The sequence below is a fragment of the Fusarium venenatum genome (genome assembly GCF_020744135.1).
Source record: "Fusarium venenatum strain MPI-CAGE-CH-0201 chromosome Unknown EDB82scaffold_4, whole genome shotgun sequence".
Lineage (NCBI taxonomy): Eukaryota > Fungi > Ascomycota > Sordariomycetes > Hypocreales > Nectriaceae > Fusarium > Fusarium venenatum.
This window is the reverse complement of record NW_027072132.1, coordinates 4,786,122-4,803,460: the sequence shown is the minus strand read 5'-3', so window position 1 is coordinate 4,803,460 and position 17,339 is coordinate 4,786,122. Positions and strand designations below refer to the sequence as shown.

Genomic DNA, 17,339 nt, shown 5'->3' with positions numbered 1-17,339 from the left:
GCAATTAGTTTGTGCCCGAGTCAATATGGGCTCGTGCTAAACATGAGCACATCATTTGTCTCTCAATGTCCTGGACCAACATCGCCTGGTGGTGAACTGAAGACCCAAGTTTCAACTCTTTGATAGCAAAAATAATGACGCTCTTTCCAGGAATATCTCTCTTCCTACCAAATCCTCCCCTCGCCCAAACCAGGTGCACATGCAAAGCTCACACTCGTGAAACAAGCACGCAGGGTATGAGGTACAGGCATACATAGCCGTAGGCCTTTAGAGAACTCGATCGCTACGACACTTGCTTAGAAGCGCTTGTACAACTGACTGTAGCAAAGAAGTTGACTCTTGACGCCGACTTTTCTTTGAGATAGTCTTAGACATGTCTCTGTCGCCAGACAACTTTAGTCAATTCAGGACGAGGAGCATATTCACGGTCCAACATCAGAAGAACGAAAGCCACTACATGGCGGGGCTCACAACATAATAGTCAGCAGGGATCGGTCTTCCAGTAGCGACCAGCGCTAGGTTGAGGCCAGGCCGAGAGATGATGCATAGAATCTTGAGGCTACGCAACGGCAGTATGTTTCTACTTACTGGGTTGTGCTCGTGATGTGATGTATGGTCGCACCTTTTCTTGGACAGAGAGACGATGACATGCATTCAAAGACTCTAGACAGGACGGCAAACGAAGGGCGTGCAACGCCGTGCTTGTTTGTGTCACACCAACGTTCCCTATCCAGCTTAGTTGATGCTCGCGTCAAGAATTGCTTTGGGACCATGAGGACGAAATGAAAGGAGCGTTGGTTACAAGCGTACAGAAGGGACACATAATAGTAGAAAGTCACCGTGGAGTATGGTATAGTGCAATACGTAAAGACGCTCATTGACCAACGGATTGCAGTTAGCAACTCATCTGACAGCCCAACGGAGACTGGGGTTAAAATCGTCTCATGTACGAACAGAGGAGGAGGTTTAGGCTAGACTGTTGACTTGGCTTCGTGTAACAAACATGCAGATGAGTTTGCTATGATTAACAAGTTAAGGTTTGATAAAAGGGAGGACCGGAGTTTGGTAGCCGTTCATTCGGAGGCTTCGGCGGACGGGAGAACAGGGACCGCCCGAGAAGAGTCCGATAGAAGCTAGTCAGATGTAGACGAAATGAAATGAAATTGGTGATTGACAGTCACTACTAATAATGCAAGGTTCCAAGGAATCAATAAAATTGCACCTTGCCTCACAGGCTTGAGCCACACCTACGAGATCAAGGGGCGGTCTAGGACTTTGAGATGGGTGTGATGAAGGAGTAGCAGATCGTCATGGGGAGCCTTATTTAGGGCTGGGATTGCCAAAATAAGAAACGCAGAAACAATACCTATTGCATTGTATTGCACTGTGTAAGAAAGGGTTGCTGGTTGCTAGTCTTTTTACTGTTGGGGGTATGAATGGATCTTGACCCAAGGTTGGATAGAGGTTAAATAATGTGAAAATAAGCTAAACTTTGATTTGCTCGACAATGCAATTATGTACCGGCATGTTATGGTAGACGGCGTTGGTTTGAGTTCAATAGACATTGCTCATTCTTGGCAACTAATTTACAGTAAAGATACGACTGTGCTGAGCACAGATATGACGGAGTATGTATATCGTTATATGGCAGTGCTCGTTGTCATAAGAACTACGGATGTTTGTTTCTGATTAACTCAAGACACATATTTATGACAGATCTGTTTGCATCATTCTCCGTCCAGAGACGGGATTAGCAGTCAAACTAAAAGCTAGCTACAACCTGCCAGCCTTTCTTAGACAATACGGGAGCCTTTCCACATGGACTCTAACTAAATCCAAAGCCATCTGCTTGTTAGGCTTTGGGCTAGGGTCAACGTTTATTAACTGCAATACCCTACTGCACCGTATCAGAGATAGTGTCTTGGCGATTAGCGCCTACAGGGTATAGCATGTGTAGATTATCAACGGGTGGCAGTTTTTGTAAGCGCGTGCCTTAGACCAGATCCTCTTTCAATGCCACAGTGACGGATACGATAGCACAGTCAAAAGTGTATCAATGATATAAATATTTTTATTTTCGTCATCTTCATGAGAGTCTTGACGTATATACTCTGATTCAGCCAATGTCAACCCCGGTCATGCGTTGAGACTAAGAAGCAAACTACATACCTACTACATAAAGAGCTATTGATGCTGATCCCTCTGAGTGATTGATGAATTGTTTATAGCAAGGATGGACGTGGACAGTTATCATCGCCATATCCTGACACTACCTAGCTGTTATTCTTTCTGCGAGCTTAGAGTGCGCAATAGTGTGGTTTTATGCTGGTGAGATATAGCAGAGGTTTTGTTAGTTTTCTACATGTAGTATTACTGTGCCTCGGAGCCGCTTCCATTGATCGTCCATACCCCCATGCTTTTTTATTTGGAAAAAAAAAAAAAGCAAAGGGACGATAACTTCGACTCAAGTAAACTTAATTTTCAGGCAAAATTACTTGATGCTTCTTCAATGCTCACATGTATCACCCACAGTCCCTCAGTCCTGGTTCAACTCTGAGGGTGAATTAGAGGAGGTAAGTGCCCTGGGAGTTACAGGACGTAGTGATGACCTACCTCTAGAAAGTCGCTGGTGTTTCTCACCGGAGCTCTCGGCACGCTAATGTGCCAACTTTAGGTTCGGTTCTTTAATCATAACTATCCTAAACTACCGGTGAATTGGGGCTTGTTCCATTAGGTGATATCTTGGCTTCCATACCAACAGGGGTTCAACTTGTTCCTATCCGGCACTTAGCGTACTATACCGGCATAGGCCAGACAACGTTAGGTGCCTATCGCCTACCTCAATACTGTGCAACGGGCAGACTAGGCTTGACTTATTAGTGCAGTGCGCTTTCCTCTACCATGTCGGTTTAGGGAGGCGCGAACGAGCACTCAACCATCACCGGAAGGAACCCCCCACACGGAAGAACGGGGACGGGGGAAACCACCACAAGCATCCCATCATCCACCGTCCACTCCACATCCAACTTGGTTACCTTATTCTATCTCAACTTCCGATGCTCTACTCGAGTGCTTAAACCTCATTAGACAAGGAGCTCTGGATATTTCCTCCATAATAATACTTGTATTTCCGGCACGCATCCCGCCCTTCCTCGGCCCTTTCTCGTTCCTCATTAAATGCATCCACTGCCTCACCACCGAAACTTGACATTTAGTCGTCGCTAGAACAGTCGATCAGCTGGGGCCCCTTTTCTCCTCTAAACCAGATCAATATCAACTTCTTGTACTATACTTCTATTCACAAACGAGGGAGCTATTCATATCAGAGACACCAAGCAGGCCAACTCAGACACCATCTACAGGACCGGACCTCACTTCAGGGCAAGACAAAGGACAGAACCCTGACTGAGCACAACTTCGTCATCATACCCTTGACTGAGGCCCATGCCCTGTCGCCGGCCAGACTCTAGACTCCAGACTACCATTTCTCGCTCCGACGGTCCAGTTGAATTGGGCAAACCGCCGACTTTCAAGTCACACAAGCATGTTTCAGTTGCTCCATTACTTGCCTCCAGTAGCTTCCCCATAACTTAACTTAATCCATACAGCGGTCTCTGTCTCTGTCTTTCTTTACCCTGCTCTGCTCTACTTGCGCTGCACTCGTCTGGATCTTCTCAAGCGATACAATCTTTGGCCGGACTACATCACTTCTACCCCTTCGAACCTACAAGATTGCACGCACCTTACGTTTCCCTCACTCTATCAATCTCTCAAGTTGGTGTTTTACACATTGTTTCTGTCTGGCTCTTAATGCCGAATTTAGTTCCACTTATTGTTTCCTCCCCATTTTCGCTCGGCTCCAACCTTCATTCTACAGACTAGGCCATTTCCAGTCCAAGTCCGTTGTCTGCTCATCTTCTCGACTACTACTTATACAACTAGGGTTTCCCAATTATATGGCTTGTTAGGAATCTTGGGATCGAAGCCTGAAACGCATACTTGACATTTACAGCATCGTCATGTGAAGTTGCCAATCAACCCAGAAAGAATTGTATGGTTGAATCACCTGGAAATCGTGCATCATGGATAGGGACCAGGCTACAACTGCTTCTGCACCTGCCAACCAAAAGGCTCCTGCGGATTTGAATCAGCAAGATGACGGGAGGGACGACCCGGATCGAAAAAAGAATAACATTCGCAAAAGAACAAAGACGGGGTGCTTAAGTAAGTTATCTGAACCATCTTGTAAGCACAATATGAGAACAGCGACACTAACACAAGCGTGAAGCTTGCCGCAGGCGCAGAATAAAATGTGACGAAGGAAGACCAATATGCAACAACTGTATCAAATCCAAGCGACAATGCGAGGGTTACAACCAGCGAGTCATCTTCAAACACCCAATGGGCACGATACAGGGAGGCCCTTATGGCCCTGCTTACTATCCCCACGGGCCTGCGCACCATGTTGGCAACTTACAGTCAAAACCACACTCGCAAGGCCTCTTACCCACGATTGCTCCCAAACCGCCGTCATTTGACTACAACGGACACCAAACAGCACCGTACGGGCACTACACTCGCGGGCAAGGGGCTGTACAAACGCCCCCAAACCCATACGACTTCAACTCTCCGGCGGCTTCCCAACCATATGACCATGCTAGTGGAATGATGCCCCACGAACCCCCAATGGTTTACAACAGGACACCACAAGATCCCCGAGACCAGTATGGTATGCTCCCTCTTAATGGGCAATACGGTCCACCTTATGCAGTTGCTGGGCAGACGGACCCCTTAGCTCCCAAGAAGGGAAGGATGGATATGGACAGAACAGAATCTGATCCAAGCATCGATTATGAAGACCTCGACATACCAGAGGACGATGCCTCAATGGGTGAATCAGACGATGACACACAAGACCCTCGACAAGTTCTCGAACCTGTGATGAAGCAATTTAATGGAACATGGGACACGAACGGCACCAGAGTTAGGACCTTTTCGACGTTCGCTCAATGTAACATCTTGTCTGACTACACAGCTTCAGCCAGAATAACGGAACTCAAGGACCCTGTTATGTTGCAGATTTTCATGCACTTCATCCAAGTCACAGGCCCGAGTATGTCACTATATGAGAGACATCCTTTTGATCACACTGGCGAGAACTCATTCGACCCTACCCCGAAAGGTGCCAACAATTTATGGAGCTGTGAGTTATTTTATAAAGAGGATTGCGTATACAAGACTAATCACCCATAAGACACATTCCCTGTTATATCTCTGAACCATCCCGCACTACTTCACTCCATGCTTGCCTTGGGTGCTTTGCAGATAGCCAAGTTACAAAACATACCAGCCACAGCCGCGATGAAACACTACCACCTGGCGATCCGAAGAATAGCTAGGAATGTTAACACACCCTTAAGACGAACACAGCCTGCAACGATAGCTGCGACATTATTATTGTCATACTTTGAGGTTTGGTCATCAGACCATACAAAGTGGTGCAATCACCTTTTAGGAGCGCGGATCTTGTTCAGCGAAATACCTCTCAGGGAGATGTCGAAGAAATTCCTCCCGGTCAAGCGTTTCAAGCAGGCGAAAAAGGATGCACAAAACCAAAACCAAATGGATAGCTTCTTCCCTGGTCTGAGCATACCATCTCAGAGTGAACTCAACGATCATGACTACGATATTTTACAAACAATTTCAGGCCAGAACATTACGGCAGAAGACTATGGACTCGGCAAAAACCAAGGTATTGATCTATCGAATTCGGTAACTGACAGAGACATCGAGCATTACGAGAATGTGCGGGATCTATTCTGGTGGTACTGCAAGATGGACGTGTATCAAAGCATGCTGGCTGGCACCAGGCTGTTGTAAGTTTTCGTGTCACATTTGATTATATTTTATGTCTGACGATTGTAGCATGAACTACCAGTTTTGGTCTCAGTGCCCACCTCGAGCACCGATATCGAAACTTGAAGCGATGTAAGTGAGAACCCCAAGTTGCAAGGGGCTATGACTAACTTGGCAATCAAAGATATGGATCATATGATCATTTGATGTTACTACTAGGCAGACTTGCAGATTTCTCTTCCAAAGACATTGCGCGAAAGAAGCGAGCGAGTCAAGCTAAAGGTCCGCCTCCAGGAGCCCCAGGAAGTTCACCACCGCCGTTCAATGGTATTGTTCCCACAGACGGGAACTTCCAGGTCCCCAGAGGTTTCACGCCACCAAAGGAGACATCGCCCCAAAGTGATTCTACAGAAGATACGGACTTGGATGAAAGCTATCGTATCGCTTTGCATGAATGGGAATCTATCAAGCGAGGATTCGAGGCATATGAAAGCAAGCTGGGGCCAGAGTTCCAGCCACTCAAGCCTGAATTTTCAGATAAGCGAGACTCGCCATTTGGGATGACTATGCAATATCGGACGTTTTCTGTAGCAGGAATCTGGATGAACTTCTACATGGGCATGATCAACCTTGTTCGTTGCCATCCCTCCATGCCTCCTGCAGCGATGCAGGCGGCTGGCATGGCAGCACCTCAAACAGGTCCATACTCAAACAAGCTGGGTCGAATAGCAGCTGGTTTGTCGGAAGACGTTTCACAGGCGACAGAAATCACCACTCTTGTCAGTGCTGCATTTATTGAAAGCTGCTTCTGCCTATTTGTGGCAGCGATAGAGGTGCGTTAATCCTTACATGTATACATGTCCGAGAAATGTGGCTAATTTTGCATTAGTATCGAGATGAGAAACAACGCCATTGGGTGATACGCCACTTGCGCGACATCACTCGGTTGACTGGATGGCAATCAGCAGAACGTATCGCCACGGGATGTGAGTCTTCTTGGATGAAGGCCGCGCAACTTGGCCATGGACCTCCTTACATCCGTGCCCCAGAAACCGAACCAGTGCCTGTCGCAAGGTGGCAGGCACCGCGCCAAATCGACCGCTTCATCCAAGAAGTTGAAACTGGCGAAATCCGACGTCAGATCCATGTACCTAAGGCAGAGCGAGCTCAATTTGCGTTGGGCCTACTCAGCGTTGAAAGAGACTTTGAGGCTCTTGATCTTAAGGATGATGATTGAGTAGTGTATGGTGCAAATGAGTGTGTTGTATATAGTAGTGGCTGCGATGATTTCTCGAGTCTGTTTTATATAGCGTACCATCTTTTTGTGGCTCATCTCTGGATACGTATACAACTATTGCACATAGTCATAGGGAAATGGGGAAATGCATGAAGGAAAAGGAGTGAAGGTATTGTTCATGAGTTGCATTGTATGGGGCAGTCTCGAAGATTTGGCGGAAGCGCTGCTTGTGGTAAGTACCCGTACATTAATGATGCATAATATTAACCTCTTTACGAGGCGTGGATTCTTATCAACGAATTCCTGCAAACATGTTTCGGATCATTGTATACCGTTAATGCCCCCAACTTGGGTGCCTTTGTGTCTATTCGTAATTTCTCTTGATTCGTGGGTAACATCTCCTTAGTTGGCTGGCAGCCGCTCCACGACTGCGGCCATCTCCTCGTCTGTGTATATTCTGAAGCCCTTCTCCTTGGTTACGCTAGCCAACTGTACGTTCTTGGCGTCCAACTTCTCCTCCATCACCTGCTTCAATGTTTTGAGAACAAGAGTCTCTGCATCTGTGAGAGTCAAAGACTATGAAGTTGTCAGTCATTCTGTTGGCACAAAAGACCACCGTGTAAGCTCACCTTGTGGTATTCGTTCTGGAGCTCAGCCTGTGCACCTTCTGAGCCAGAACCGATGGCCTTGGCGTCGTAGCGGTAGAAGGTACCACTGGGCTCAGCGTGAAACAGCTGAGGGCCATCCTCGTCAAAACCAGCAATGAGTAGAGCAACGCCGAAAGGACGACTCATGATGGTCTCCTCTCCGTCGGCACCCTCGCCGAAGCGCAGGGCGAGATCGCAGATAGCCTGCGTGCAGCTCTCAACACGGAGGGGCTCGTTGTAGTTGAAGGCGTGGGACTGGCTTTCGACTCGGGCATGCTCAACCATGGAGCGGGCATCGGCCTGGAGGCCTGACATGGCGCAGCCAATGTGACGGTCGATCTCGACAATCTTCTCGACGGAGGAGGTCTCGAGGAGGGTAGAAGTGACGCGCTTCTCAACACCGAGGATGACACCCTCGGAGGTGGCTACGCCGATGGCCGTGGAGCCGAGCTTGATGGCCTCGAGAGAGTATTCGACCTGAAAGAGACGGCCTTCGGGGGAGAAGGTGTTGATGCCTCGGTCTGGCGTAGGGTTAGTCGACGATCAAGCAGAACAGAGAAACAATATATGCTCATAGGGAAGGCAGGGTGAACATGCCGTATTCGGATCTTGCCATGAACATCTTGGCGGTTCGTGTGTGGTGACGATAGCTAGACTAGAGAAGGGCGGAGGATTCCTGGTGGATGAAGAGGTCAAGTTCTTGTATAGAACTTCCGGGGACAGAATTACTGGTTTGTTTCGAGAGACACAGTCCGAATCGCCGTGGGAAAGAGTCGTGATGGGCGGAAGTGGGAAGGCTTAATGAAGGAGTGAGAGTCAATCAATGATGGGACTGAGGATGTGAGCTCTGGTGGAGTTGCAGGCAAGCAGTCCGCCTACGTAGCCAGCCGCGCTCTGCAACAGAAGCTGGAGCCTTCCAGTTTGTTAGTGGACGGTTGCTGTACGGCTTAGCCACAGTTTCACCGCCACACTTGAACATATAGAATCTAAGCAAGATATAGACCTAATTCAGCTCTTGTTCTATACTTGAGGTAGCATTGAATTGACAAACTATAAACTCAATTGGTCTAATTGAGTGATGTGCAGATATGATCAGTAGAATCATCATTATTATAGCGAATAGTTATTAGACTAGGCATGTAGCCATAAATGCTCTTCATTTGACCCTTTTTAACTACTACCCGCAACCAAACAACTGAACCCCACGTCACGTCGTCGCGCGTTTCAATTGGGCACAAACACTTACAGCTCCCCCAAATCAACAACTTTAAGCTACCTAGACTACTGCCTGCCACTAACTATATTCGCGACTACGACCACCCATAACCCTCGCCCGTCGCTCAAGACTTCAACACTCGAGGGCTTCTCTCTTCCACAGATGTAGTCCTGCTGAACAATGTCTTCCGGCGCACCACGACCATCGGGCCGAACAAGCGCCAACGACTACCGCGACGAAAGGCCCCGCGGTTCAGCAGCCAACCTCAAGAGCGAGCGCTCCGATCCTCGCAAGGGTCCTTCGCCCCAGCCCAACTTTTCAAGTGCCCATAAGCGTTCAGCGTCCGTAAATCCGAGGGCTACGAGTCGTCATGATGAGGAACGCCGCTTTGAGTCACGGAGGGTGACGGAGCGCACATTTGAAGCTCAGCTTGAGCGTTTGGTTCCGCGAAACACGAGCCCAGAACGAGCACATCGACGCAATACTGCTTCAGAGAGTAGAAATACGTCTAAAGCACCCAAGAATGATATCCCAGATGCTAGGCAATCAAGGGCTGGAGCTGAGACCCCCCAGGGTTTGTTTCTCCCCTCCAAGCCATCGACCTCAAGACTGACTCTGCTTATAGTACCATGGAACCCCGAAGCAACTCTCCTACCACATACAACAGCACCCTTAGCCTCTCGAATATCCATACCTCCACTCGCTTCGACCATACCACAAGCGCCCCAGCCAAAGCCCCTAGGCGAGCTAAGTTTGGAGCTTCAAGAAGCAGCAATAGTAGAGGACCTCCTCTTTGTCTTCATGGGATATGAAGGACAATACATCAGATTCGCCAAGGGATATAACCCAAACGAAGAGCGAGACAGACTATCAGGACCCAGTTTCAGAACGTTACCTGGCCTTGATCCGAGTCTACAGGACCTGACCCAGTCAATGCTCAAAATGGCAACATATTATGTTGCTCTCGAAGCTTTCGTCGACGTCCAGAGTCGAGAGGAATTCGGGTCCGTGAACCACGCTCTTTGCGCATCAATACGCAAGTTTCTACAAGATTATCTTGTCATGATAGCACAGCTCGAAACACAATTCCTCACAAGCGACACATTCACCGTACATGTGCTCAATATCCATACCATGTCCACCAGCCAGATGATGCTACAGCTTTACTCGCTCGCCCATGAACTGCTCAAAAAGAATGCTCTGCTTGATGATGAAACCGATGAATCTGAGGACAGTGGTGATGATTTTGAGAACATCCTTGAGACACTCCGAGATGGAGGTGAGTTAGTGCCGGGAAACATGACTGGCAAAAAGATATGCAAGGGAGGCGTCGTTCTTGGCTTGATAACGAAGCGTTTGGAGTCTTTGTCGGGCGATCCATCAGCTCGAGCGCTGCTAACGACTCTACTGAGGGATGCTAGCAAGCCTTATATGAATATGCTTAACGGATGGCTCCATCATGGTTCCATTCACGACCCTCACTCAGAGTTCCTTATCAAGGAGCAGAAGAGCATCCGCCGTGAAAGGCTGGAGCAGGATTATACTGATGAATACTGGGAGAGGAGATACACAATACGAGACCACGACGTTCCGCCACAACTCGAGGGTGTCAAGGACAAGGTTCTGTTAGCTGGAAAGTACTTGAACGTTGTCCGTGAGTGCGGTGGCGTCGATGTTAGTAAGGTTGCCAGAGACGTCCCGGCTTCCTTTGACGACAACCGATTCCTCGAGAACGTCAACAACGCTTATGCGCATGCCAACGAATCTCTCATGCAACTCCTCCTCACAGCTCACTCACTGCCTGCACGTCTACGGTCTCTCAAGCATTACTTCTTCCTTGACCCATCAGACTACTTTTCCTACTTCCTCGAGCTGGGCGCTTCAGAATTGCGAAAACCCGTCAAGTCCGTTAACACCGGCAAACTGCAATCGCTACTAGACCTTGTTTTACGCCAGCCCGGAAGCCTTGTCTCCCTTGATCCGTTCAAAGAGGATGTCAAGGTCGAGATGAACGAGACTATCCTCACAAAAGCTTTGCAGCGTGTTGTTAACATCACAGGTATCGAGCAGGGTGAGGCGCTGCAACCTCTTGCCAATCAACCTGTGGACAACGACAAGAATGCCGTGGGTTTCACATCTCTACAGCTGGATTACTCTGTCCCATTCCCCGTGTCGCTCGTTATTAGTCGAAAGACCGTTTGGCGATACCAAGCCCTCTTCCGTTACCTCCTTTCCCTGCGCTATCTAGAGTCACAACTCTCGACTACCTGGCAAACACAGACTCGAGGCGTTAGCTGGGCACACAAGGGCGGCTCGAGAAAACTCGAGATCTGGAAACGACGCGTTTGGACGCTTCGTGCCCGTATGCTGGTTTTTGTCCAACAACTGCTATACTTCTGCACAGCTGAAGTCATTGAGCCGAACTGGAACAAGTTCATGTCTCGTTTAAAGACAAAGGATGAGAATGCGGATTCAATCTCGGGAACTTCGACACGGACCGTAGATGAGCTTATGCAGGACCATGTCGACTTCTTGGATACGTGTCTCAAGGAATGCATGCTTACCAATAGTAAACTACTAAGGGTACGTTTTGTCTCGATACATAAATTCCTTTCAAGCATAGCTAACCTCCATTGACAGATTCACTCCAAACTCATGCAGACGTGCACGATCTTCGCCGCCTACACGAATTGGCTCACACGTGAGCTCGAAAAGTCAGACCCAGACCTTTCAGGCACCAACAAACCCTCAACCATGACGATGGATCAGTGGAAGCGCTTCCAAATGACAAAGGCAGTACAGCGTGGCTCTACGTCAGCCCACGGCGACTCCTCCGCCGGAAGCAGTGAAGCAGATGCTCGCATTGATAATCTTTTCGAGATTATTCGGAAGTGGGAGGGCAACTTTAGTCGTCATCTTCAAATTTTGCTTGACGCGCTTAATCACTATGCTGCGACAGAGACCGTGGTATTGCTAAGTCTTTGTGCACGCTTGAGTACCGCGAACCAAGGAACGGAGTATGCTGGTCTACGACAGGAAGAAGAGTCAACTTAGAGTATAGGAACTTGCCGGATAAAAAAAAGGTTGACGGGAGAGGCGTTATAGGGGTTAGTAGGTTGGTTAGGGGTTCATTGTCAAAGCAAGATACCACACACACAATTGTTCAACCGCGACGGCCAATCATCTGATGATTTTAGTGATATGAGAGGTACGTTCTTAAATCGTTAATTGTCTATATCGTGAGGCTCCGTTTGTCATCCCGCTGCAGTTCCAGTTACGCCGCAGAGCACATCCCAAGATTGTATTTTGAAGTATCGCATGTCACTCAACGCTCAAGCCTCCACCCATGAAACCAATGATGCAAGCCGGAAATAATAAAACCATCTCGTGAGAGTCAAGAAGTATAGCCTTACCCCAGAACGAATAAAGTAACCCGTAAAAGTTTGCGCACTCGCGCCCCAGGATGATGCCACTTGAGCCTGAACCGACTCGCTGCCAGTGAGTCGAGAAGTCCGCAAGAAAAATAGTAATAAGAAAAAAATCGCACCAAAAACTCCTGTTCCATGCAGTCGTTACTGCTCCATGAACCGGGCCCATTCGTCGTTCATTTGAAAAGACTTCGCAAATCCATCAACTTTTGCCTGGCCGCTTCTGCCTTGTCCAGGGTCCTGTTCTGACCATCCATGCTTAGGCTGGCAAGCTTTCTCTTCTTCTCCTGAAGCTCCAGCATTTTCTCCTCGAAACTGTCTCTCATAATGTATCGAACGGTGCGAACAGGCCGTTTCTGTCCCAATCGGTGGACACGGTCGATAGCCTGAGCCTCAGCCGCTGGGTTGTACTGCGGCTCCATTACGTACACGCTGTTTCCGGCAGTCAAGTTCAGACCCAGTCCACCAGCCATGATGGATACAAGAATCACATGAACCGTGTTGTCCTCTCGGAATCTGTCCATAGCTGTGGTTCGTTGCGTGCGGCTCATGCTTCCGTCCAGTCTAGTGAAAACAATACCGTTGGCATCGAGGGCAAGCTCGATGAGATCCAGGTGAGATGTCCAGCCGGAGAAGACAACTGACTTGTATGGGGGTTCGTTAGGGTTTGCATCACTCGCCGCTTTCGCCTTCAAGAGATCCTCAATCAAGGCACGAGTCTTGGTATGGGGGCCTTCATATTTGTCAAAATTCTTGACAGCATTCCGAGACTTTGGTTTGGCTGGGCCGTCATGCTCCGCATCCACCTCCCTTCGGCGAAGCTGCACGAAAGCATGTTTCACGTACACATTGCAGACCGGGCAGTTTCCGCTGTTGCTGCCAGATGCAGTCACTGACTTCACCCGTTCCTTAAACGTCTTGATGCAAGTCCGGCAGATAATATGGAAACAAGGAGTCATGAACCCAAGGATGTCATCTTGCCCCTCTGCTTCGATATTGGAGCTCTCGTTCGAACCAAGCTTTCTGCTGCATTCTATGCACGTGTCATTGTTAGTCTCCTGCATCAGGGTGAACATCTCGTGTGCCTTTTGATCGGAAAGTGCTGGCTTGCTGTCGTCATCGTCATCGTCGTCGATATCGATCGCCATCTCTGCGGACATTCCTTGTAACGTGTCCAGGTCAGCATCATTTAGCAAATCTTTGCCGTGTGCACACAACAGACGAAGTCGTAGAATTGCCTTGAGAATATGTATGTAGGTGTTGCCACCAAGTGCCTGGCCGCCATTATGAGTTCCAGCGAGCACCTTGACTCGATCCTGTGCATTCTTCGCGAACAAGTCGTAGATACTGCGTTCATCTGGGCTGAAATCGAGTCTGATCACTAGGTCCTCTCGAGGAGGCAGATCGATTTTGTCTTTCAACCGGCGCAGCGTGATTGTATCCACGAGAATTCGTAGCTTGGGCACGATCTCGGGATCACATGCCTTGAAAGGTTCCACGATGTATCGGAGGAACTTGGCTCGATCATGGAAAGGATGTAGGCGAAGGAATGCCAGGAGAGCCGCAAGATCGTCCAGCCGATTCTGAACTGGTGTGCCGGTAACAGCCCACCGTCTGTCCGCTTGAAGTCTGCAAATGGCTTTGAACTGGAGAGTACTGCTCTCGCGAATCATATGGGCTTCGTCGAGCACAATTCTGAACCATCCAATCTGTTCTAGGGGGTGCTGGCCTTCCTTTCCCTTTCGACGAGAACTGAGCTCGTTGGATACCGAGCCATACGTGGTGATTACAAGATCGAAAGCGGCGAGTCTTGCTGGGTCCTTAATTCTGTTGGGGCCATGGTAGATGTGGTAGCTGAGAGCGCCGGGCTGGACGTGCTGCTTGATCTGTTCTTCCCAGTTTGTTACTGTACTGAGAGGACAGACGAGCAAAGTAGTCTTTGCATTTTGTACCAAGGGTGTCAGCGCAAGGGTAGGCTGCTGTGACAGAACTTCGTGCTTGGTTGGTTTCTGTTCCGGCGCTTCTGGCTGGACGGGTGCTTGTTGCTCCCACGCATAAGCTGCCTCGACCGAAGTCGTAATCAACGACAAGATGCTCAATGTTTTGCCGAGACCCATCATATCAGCCAAAATTCCTCCCCGAGTTTCCGCCGGTGGTCTGGCTTGACTTTGCCCAGTGATGACATTGAAGTACATCTTTTGCCCAGCCTGTCCCCATTTGTCCTGCCAGAAGGAAACCATAGTCTTTTGGTCGGCCTGGGCCTCGCGAGGCTTCTCTCTGGTCATCATAAAGAACAAACCTTGTTTCTGGTGCTTAAGTAAAGGCGTCAAGATGTTGGAACTGGGTTCCATCTCGGGCAAATCATCGTTTCGTGCAAGGGAATCGAACACGCCCATAACTTCTGAACGAATTTCCTCCACGGTTCGGTTGGTAATAGTGCTTCCGTACGAAGTAGTTTGGCCTTCGTGAGTGGGATTAGGTGGGTATGACCTTGGGGGCGGAGGACGATATTCGAGAACGTGCGGGTTCTGAACCCGAATACCCTTTTGGACAAGGTAAGGGGCTGTCAACTTCTGGCCAAATTTGCCCAGATGTGTACCTACGTTCCTCGCGTACTTGACCGGCCCATACATGACAATATCGAGGTCGTACGATCGTGAGGTCGGCTGGCCAGGTTCCTCTCCGACTCTCTTGGGCTGGGGTGGAATTCGCACATCTGTTCTCAGGTGGATGTTTGAATCGAGAAGAGGAGCGACAGCCCTGGCACTTTGAGGTTCGACCAGACCAATGATCTGTCGTGTATGATCGTATGCTTGTATCTTAAGCGATGTATCATTAATCTGTCGCTTGAGCACAACTTTGATTGCGGGCTGATAGCCCGGACCCCAGATGCTCTGCGCGCCCGGCTTGGGCGAGGGAACCCGAGAGCAGCCCAAACGAGCCTTGATCATTCCGTAGCATACTTCTTCTTCTCGGGGATCTTGCACGATAACATCATCGTCGTCATTTCCTAGGCATGTTAGTAAAAGCCTTGTAGCAGAGTTAGGAAGAAGGGGCCTACCACTGGTGAGATCAACTGTCATCATGGAAGGTGAAGCGGTTGCACTGTTAGCTTCCTTTCGTTTATCCGTGACATATTGGCTCAGAACTCCACCTCCACCGTGGACCGGAGGAGTCATAAACTGGTGCACGCCATCGCTATCCTCGGTTCTCCGTCGCTTTGGCTGAGGGACCACAGAACGATGCTGAACATTATTCATGCGCTCAATAAAGCTGCCCGTGCCGTTGAACCCGTTTGCGTAACTGCTACCTGGAGTAGATGACCGGCTAGAGGGACCAGCAGATGGGGTGTCGTTGGGACTGGAGAACTGAAAGACCATGGAGTTGTTGTTACTGTTCATGTTCATTTGAGCTCGCTGCTGGTATGTTTGGCTCTGATGCATAGGAGAAGGTGAAAACTGCCCATGAGCAGCATTTACAAGGTTTGGGCTCGAAGCAGCTCTGTGGTTTGGCTGCAGCAAGACGGCTGGGTTCCAAGGTGGAACACCGCTTGCGGAGCGAGATGGCTGGCCTGTAGACAAGGTTAGACATGGAAGATAGAATGAATTTGAAGTTGATAAGAGTGGCGCCAAAAAGAGAAAAGAATCAATTGCTGACAAAAAAAACTTACCATTTGTAGCCATCTCTTTATAGTGGCCGCGGGTGGCAGGCGGCTACTTGCAGGATGCAGTTTGAGGAAGGCGTTGGATGGGTCAAATGTATGAGAAGAGATTCCGCTCTCATAAGAAGTGTTGCACCACTAGGTGACTGCCCGATGATTTAGGTGACTATGTATAAGTGACGAGATGAAAAGGAAGAGCGCCCGCGGTTCTGGCCCAGAAGGATTGGAGTTTTGGCGTTGAAGATGCAAAGGCGAAGCAATGCGATGAGAGGCGAGGTGATGCGATGATAAGCCGCCTATATTCTTTATCGAGGACGAGGGGCAAGGGGAGGAACAGGGCACCCCAGTTTCACGGGATGAGATGAACTGGGGGAATTTGAGATGGAAGAGGAAGCAAGTGGGAGGGAGAAGAGAAAAGGTAAGAATAAGTTTTGGTAGAATAACTTGGTTTGTGTATTAAACTGAACTGAACTGAACTGAACTGAACTGAACTGAACTGAACTGAACTGAACTGAACTGTAATGCGCTGCTCTGCTCTGCTCTATTAGAATTAGGTGCCTTACGCTGTAGGTGCTTGTATTGTAGATTTCGATTTGGTGAAGCACGTCCCCTGGCGCGTGACAAAGCGTGACTTTTACGCTCAAGATTTGAAGTGCAGTGGTCACGCAGCCACAAGTTCGCCAAAAAGGTGGGCACCTTCTGCCTATCTTGGTTTAGCTTCAGGCGCCCAGCGTGGGCTCTACGGGCACATGATCAACGACGGGACGCATTCGAGGCTTTTTCTCTCTGTCAATTCTGACTACATATCAACAAGATTGGCTCAAGGTCCAGTAATAAAAGTTACTAACGTATCTAATAATGGGTCTATACGCTGATGATGTGGGAAATAATCAAGGAATTCCATGACAATTCCTGATTTATATCCATTAAAAACTGAATGCCTAGATGCTATCAGTGGTTGAATATAAATCTCCATACTAGCCTTATTTTAGAAGTGGCTATTTCTAAGTTTCCAGACCTCGAGCTGAAATCACACAAGCGAGCATATGAAATCAACTTAACAAGCCATTGTTTATTATGTTGTGCAGGTTAGATGTACGTGCTTTGATCATCTATCTAGATACCCCGTCTATCAATCAGTCAAGTTAGTCCATTAGTAGACAGACCGATATTTCATGATACTAACAAGGGACATTCTTATTCGTCAATTCGATAAATATTACTGTACTGAACAATTGTGGTATATTCTTAACTAAAGTTTCAAGATTGAATTGCTCTAACTTTTAGATATTTT

The 17,339-nt window shown here is 48.5% G+C and overlaps 4 protein-coding genes across 4 annotated transcripts; 2 read left to right on the top strand and 2 right to left on the bottom strand.

The window, feature by feature from the left end:
* Positions 1-3,835: 3,835 nt before the first annotated feature.
* EDB82DRAFT_330944 (uncharacterized protein) lies at positions 3,836-7,387 on the top strand. Its single transcript, XM_025738668.2, has 6 exons — positions 3,836-4,224; positions 4,289-5,203; positions 5,255-5,876; positions 5,926-5,988; positions 6,041-6,689; positions 6,746-7,387. The coding sequence occupies exons 1-6, from the start codon at positions 4,083-4,085 to the stop codon at positions 7,091-7,093; spliced, it is 2,739 nt and encodes a 912-aa protein (XP_025593406.1). The 5' UTR covers positions 3,836-4,082; the 3' UTR covers positions 7,094-7,387.
* Positions 7,295-8,461, bottom strand: EDB82DRAFT_330936 (nucleophile aminohydrolase). Its single transcript, XM_065607493.1, has 3 exons — positions 8,338-8,461; positions 7,723-8,261; positions 7,295-7,669 (listed from the first exon to the last, which is right to left on the bottom strand). The coding sequence occupies exons 1-3, from the start codon at positions 8,360-8,362 to the stop codon at positions 7,496-7,498; spliced, it is 738 nt and encodes a 245-aa protein (XP_065463450.1). The 5' UTR covers positions 8,363-8,461; the 3' UTR covers positions 7,295-7,495.
* A 471-nt stretch (positions 8,462-8,932) lies between these two features.
* Positions 8,933-12,128, top strand: EDB82DRAFT_515823 (Spc98 family-domain-containing protein). Its single transcript, XM_025738666.2, has 3 exons — positions 8,933-9,530; positions 9,582-11,539; positions 11,597-12,128. Exons 1-3 carry the CDS (start codon positions 9,137-9,139, stop codon positions 12,008-12,010), a joined length of 2,766 nt encoding a protein of 921 aa, XP_025593404.1. The 5' UTR covers positions 8,933-9,136; the 3' UTR covers positions 12,011-12,128.
* On the bottom strand, positions 12,129-16,564 carry EDB82DRAFT_569455 (SNF2 family N-terminal domain-containing protein). The gene is made up of 3 exons (XM_025738665.2): positions 16,055-16,564; positions 15,446-15,955; positions 12,129-15,394 (listed from the first exon to the last, which is right to left on the bottom strand). The coding sequence occupies exons 1-3, from the start codon at positions 16,065-16,067 to the stop codon at positions 12,561-12,563; spliced, it is 3,357 nt and encodes a 1,118-aa protein (XP_025593403.1). The 5' UTR covers positions 16,068-16,564; the 3' UTR covers positions 12,129-12,560.
* Positions 16,565-17,339: the final 775 nt, after the last annotated feature.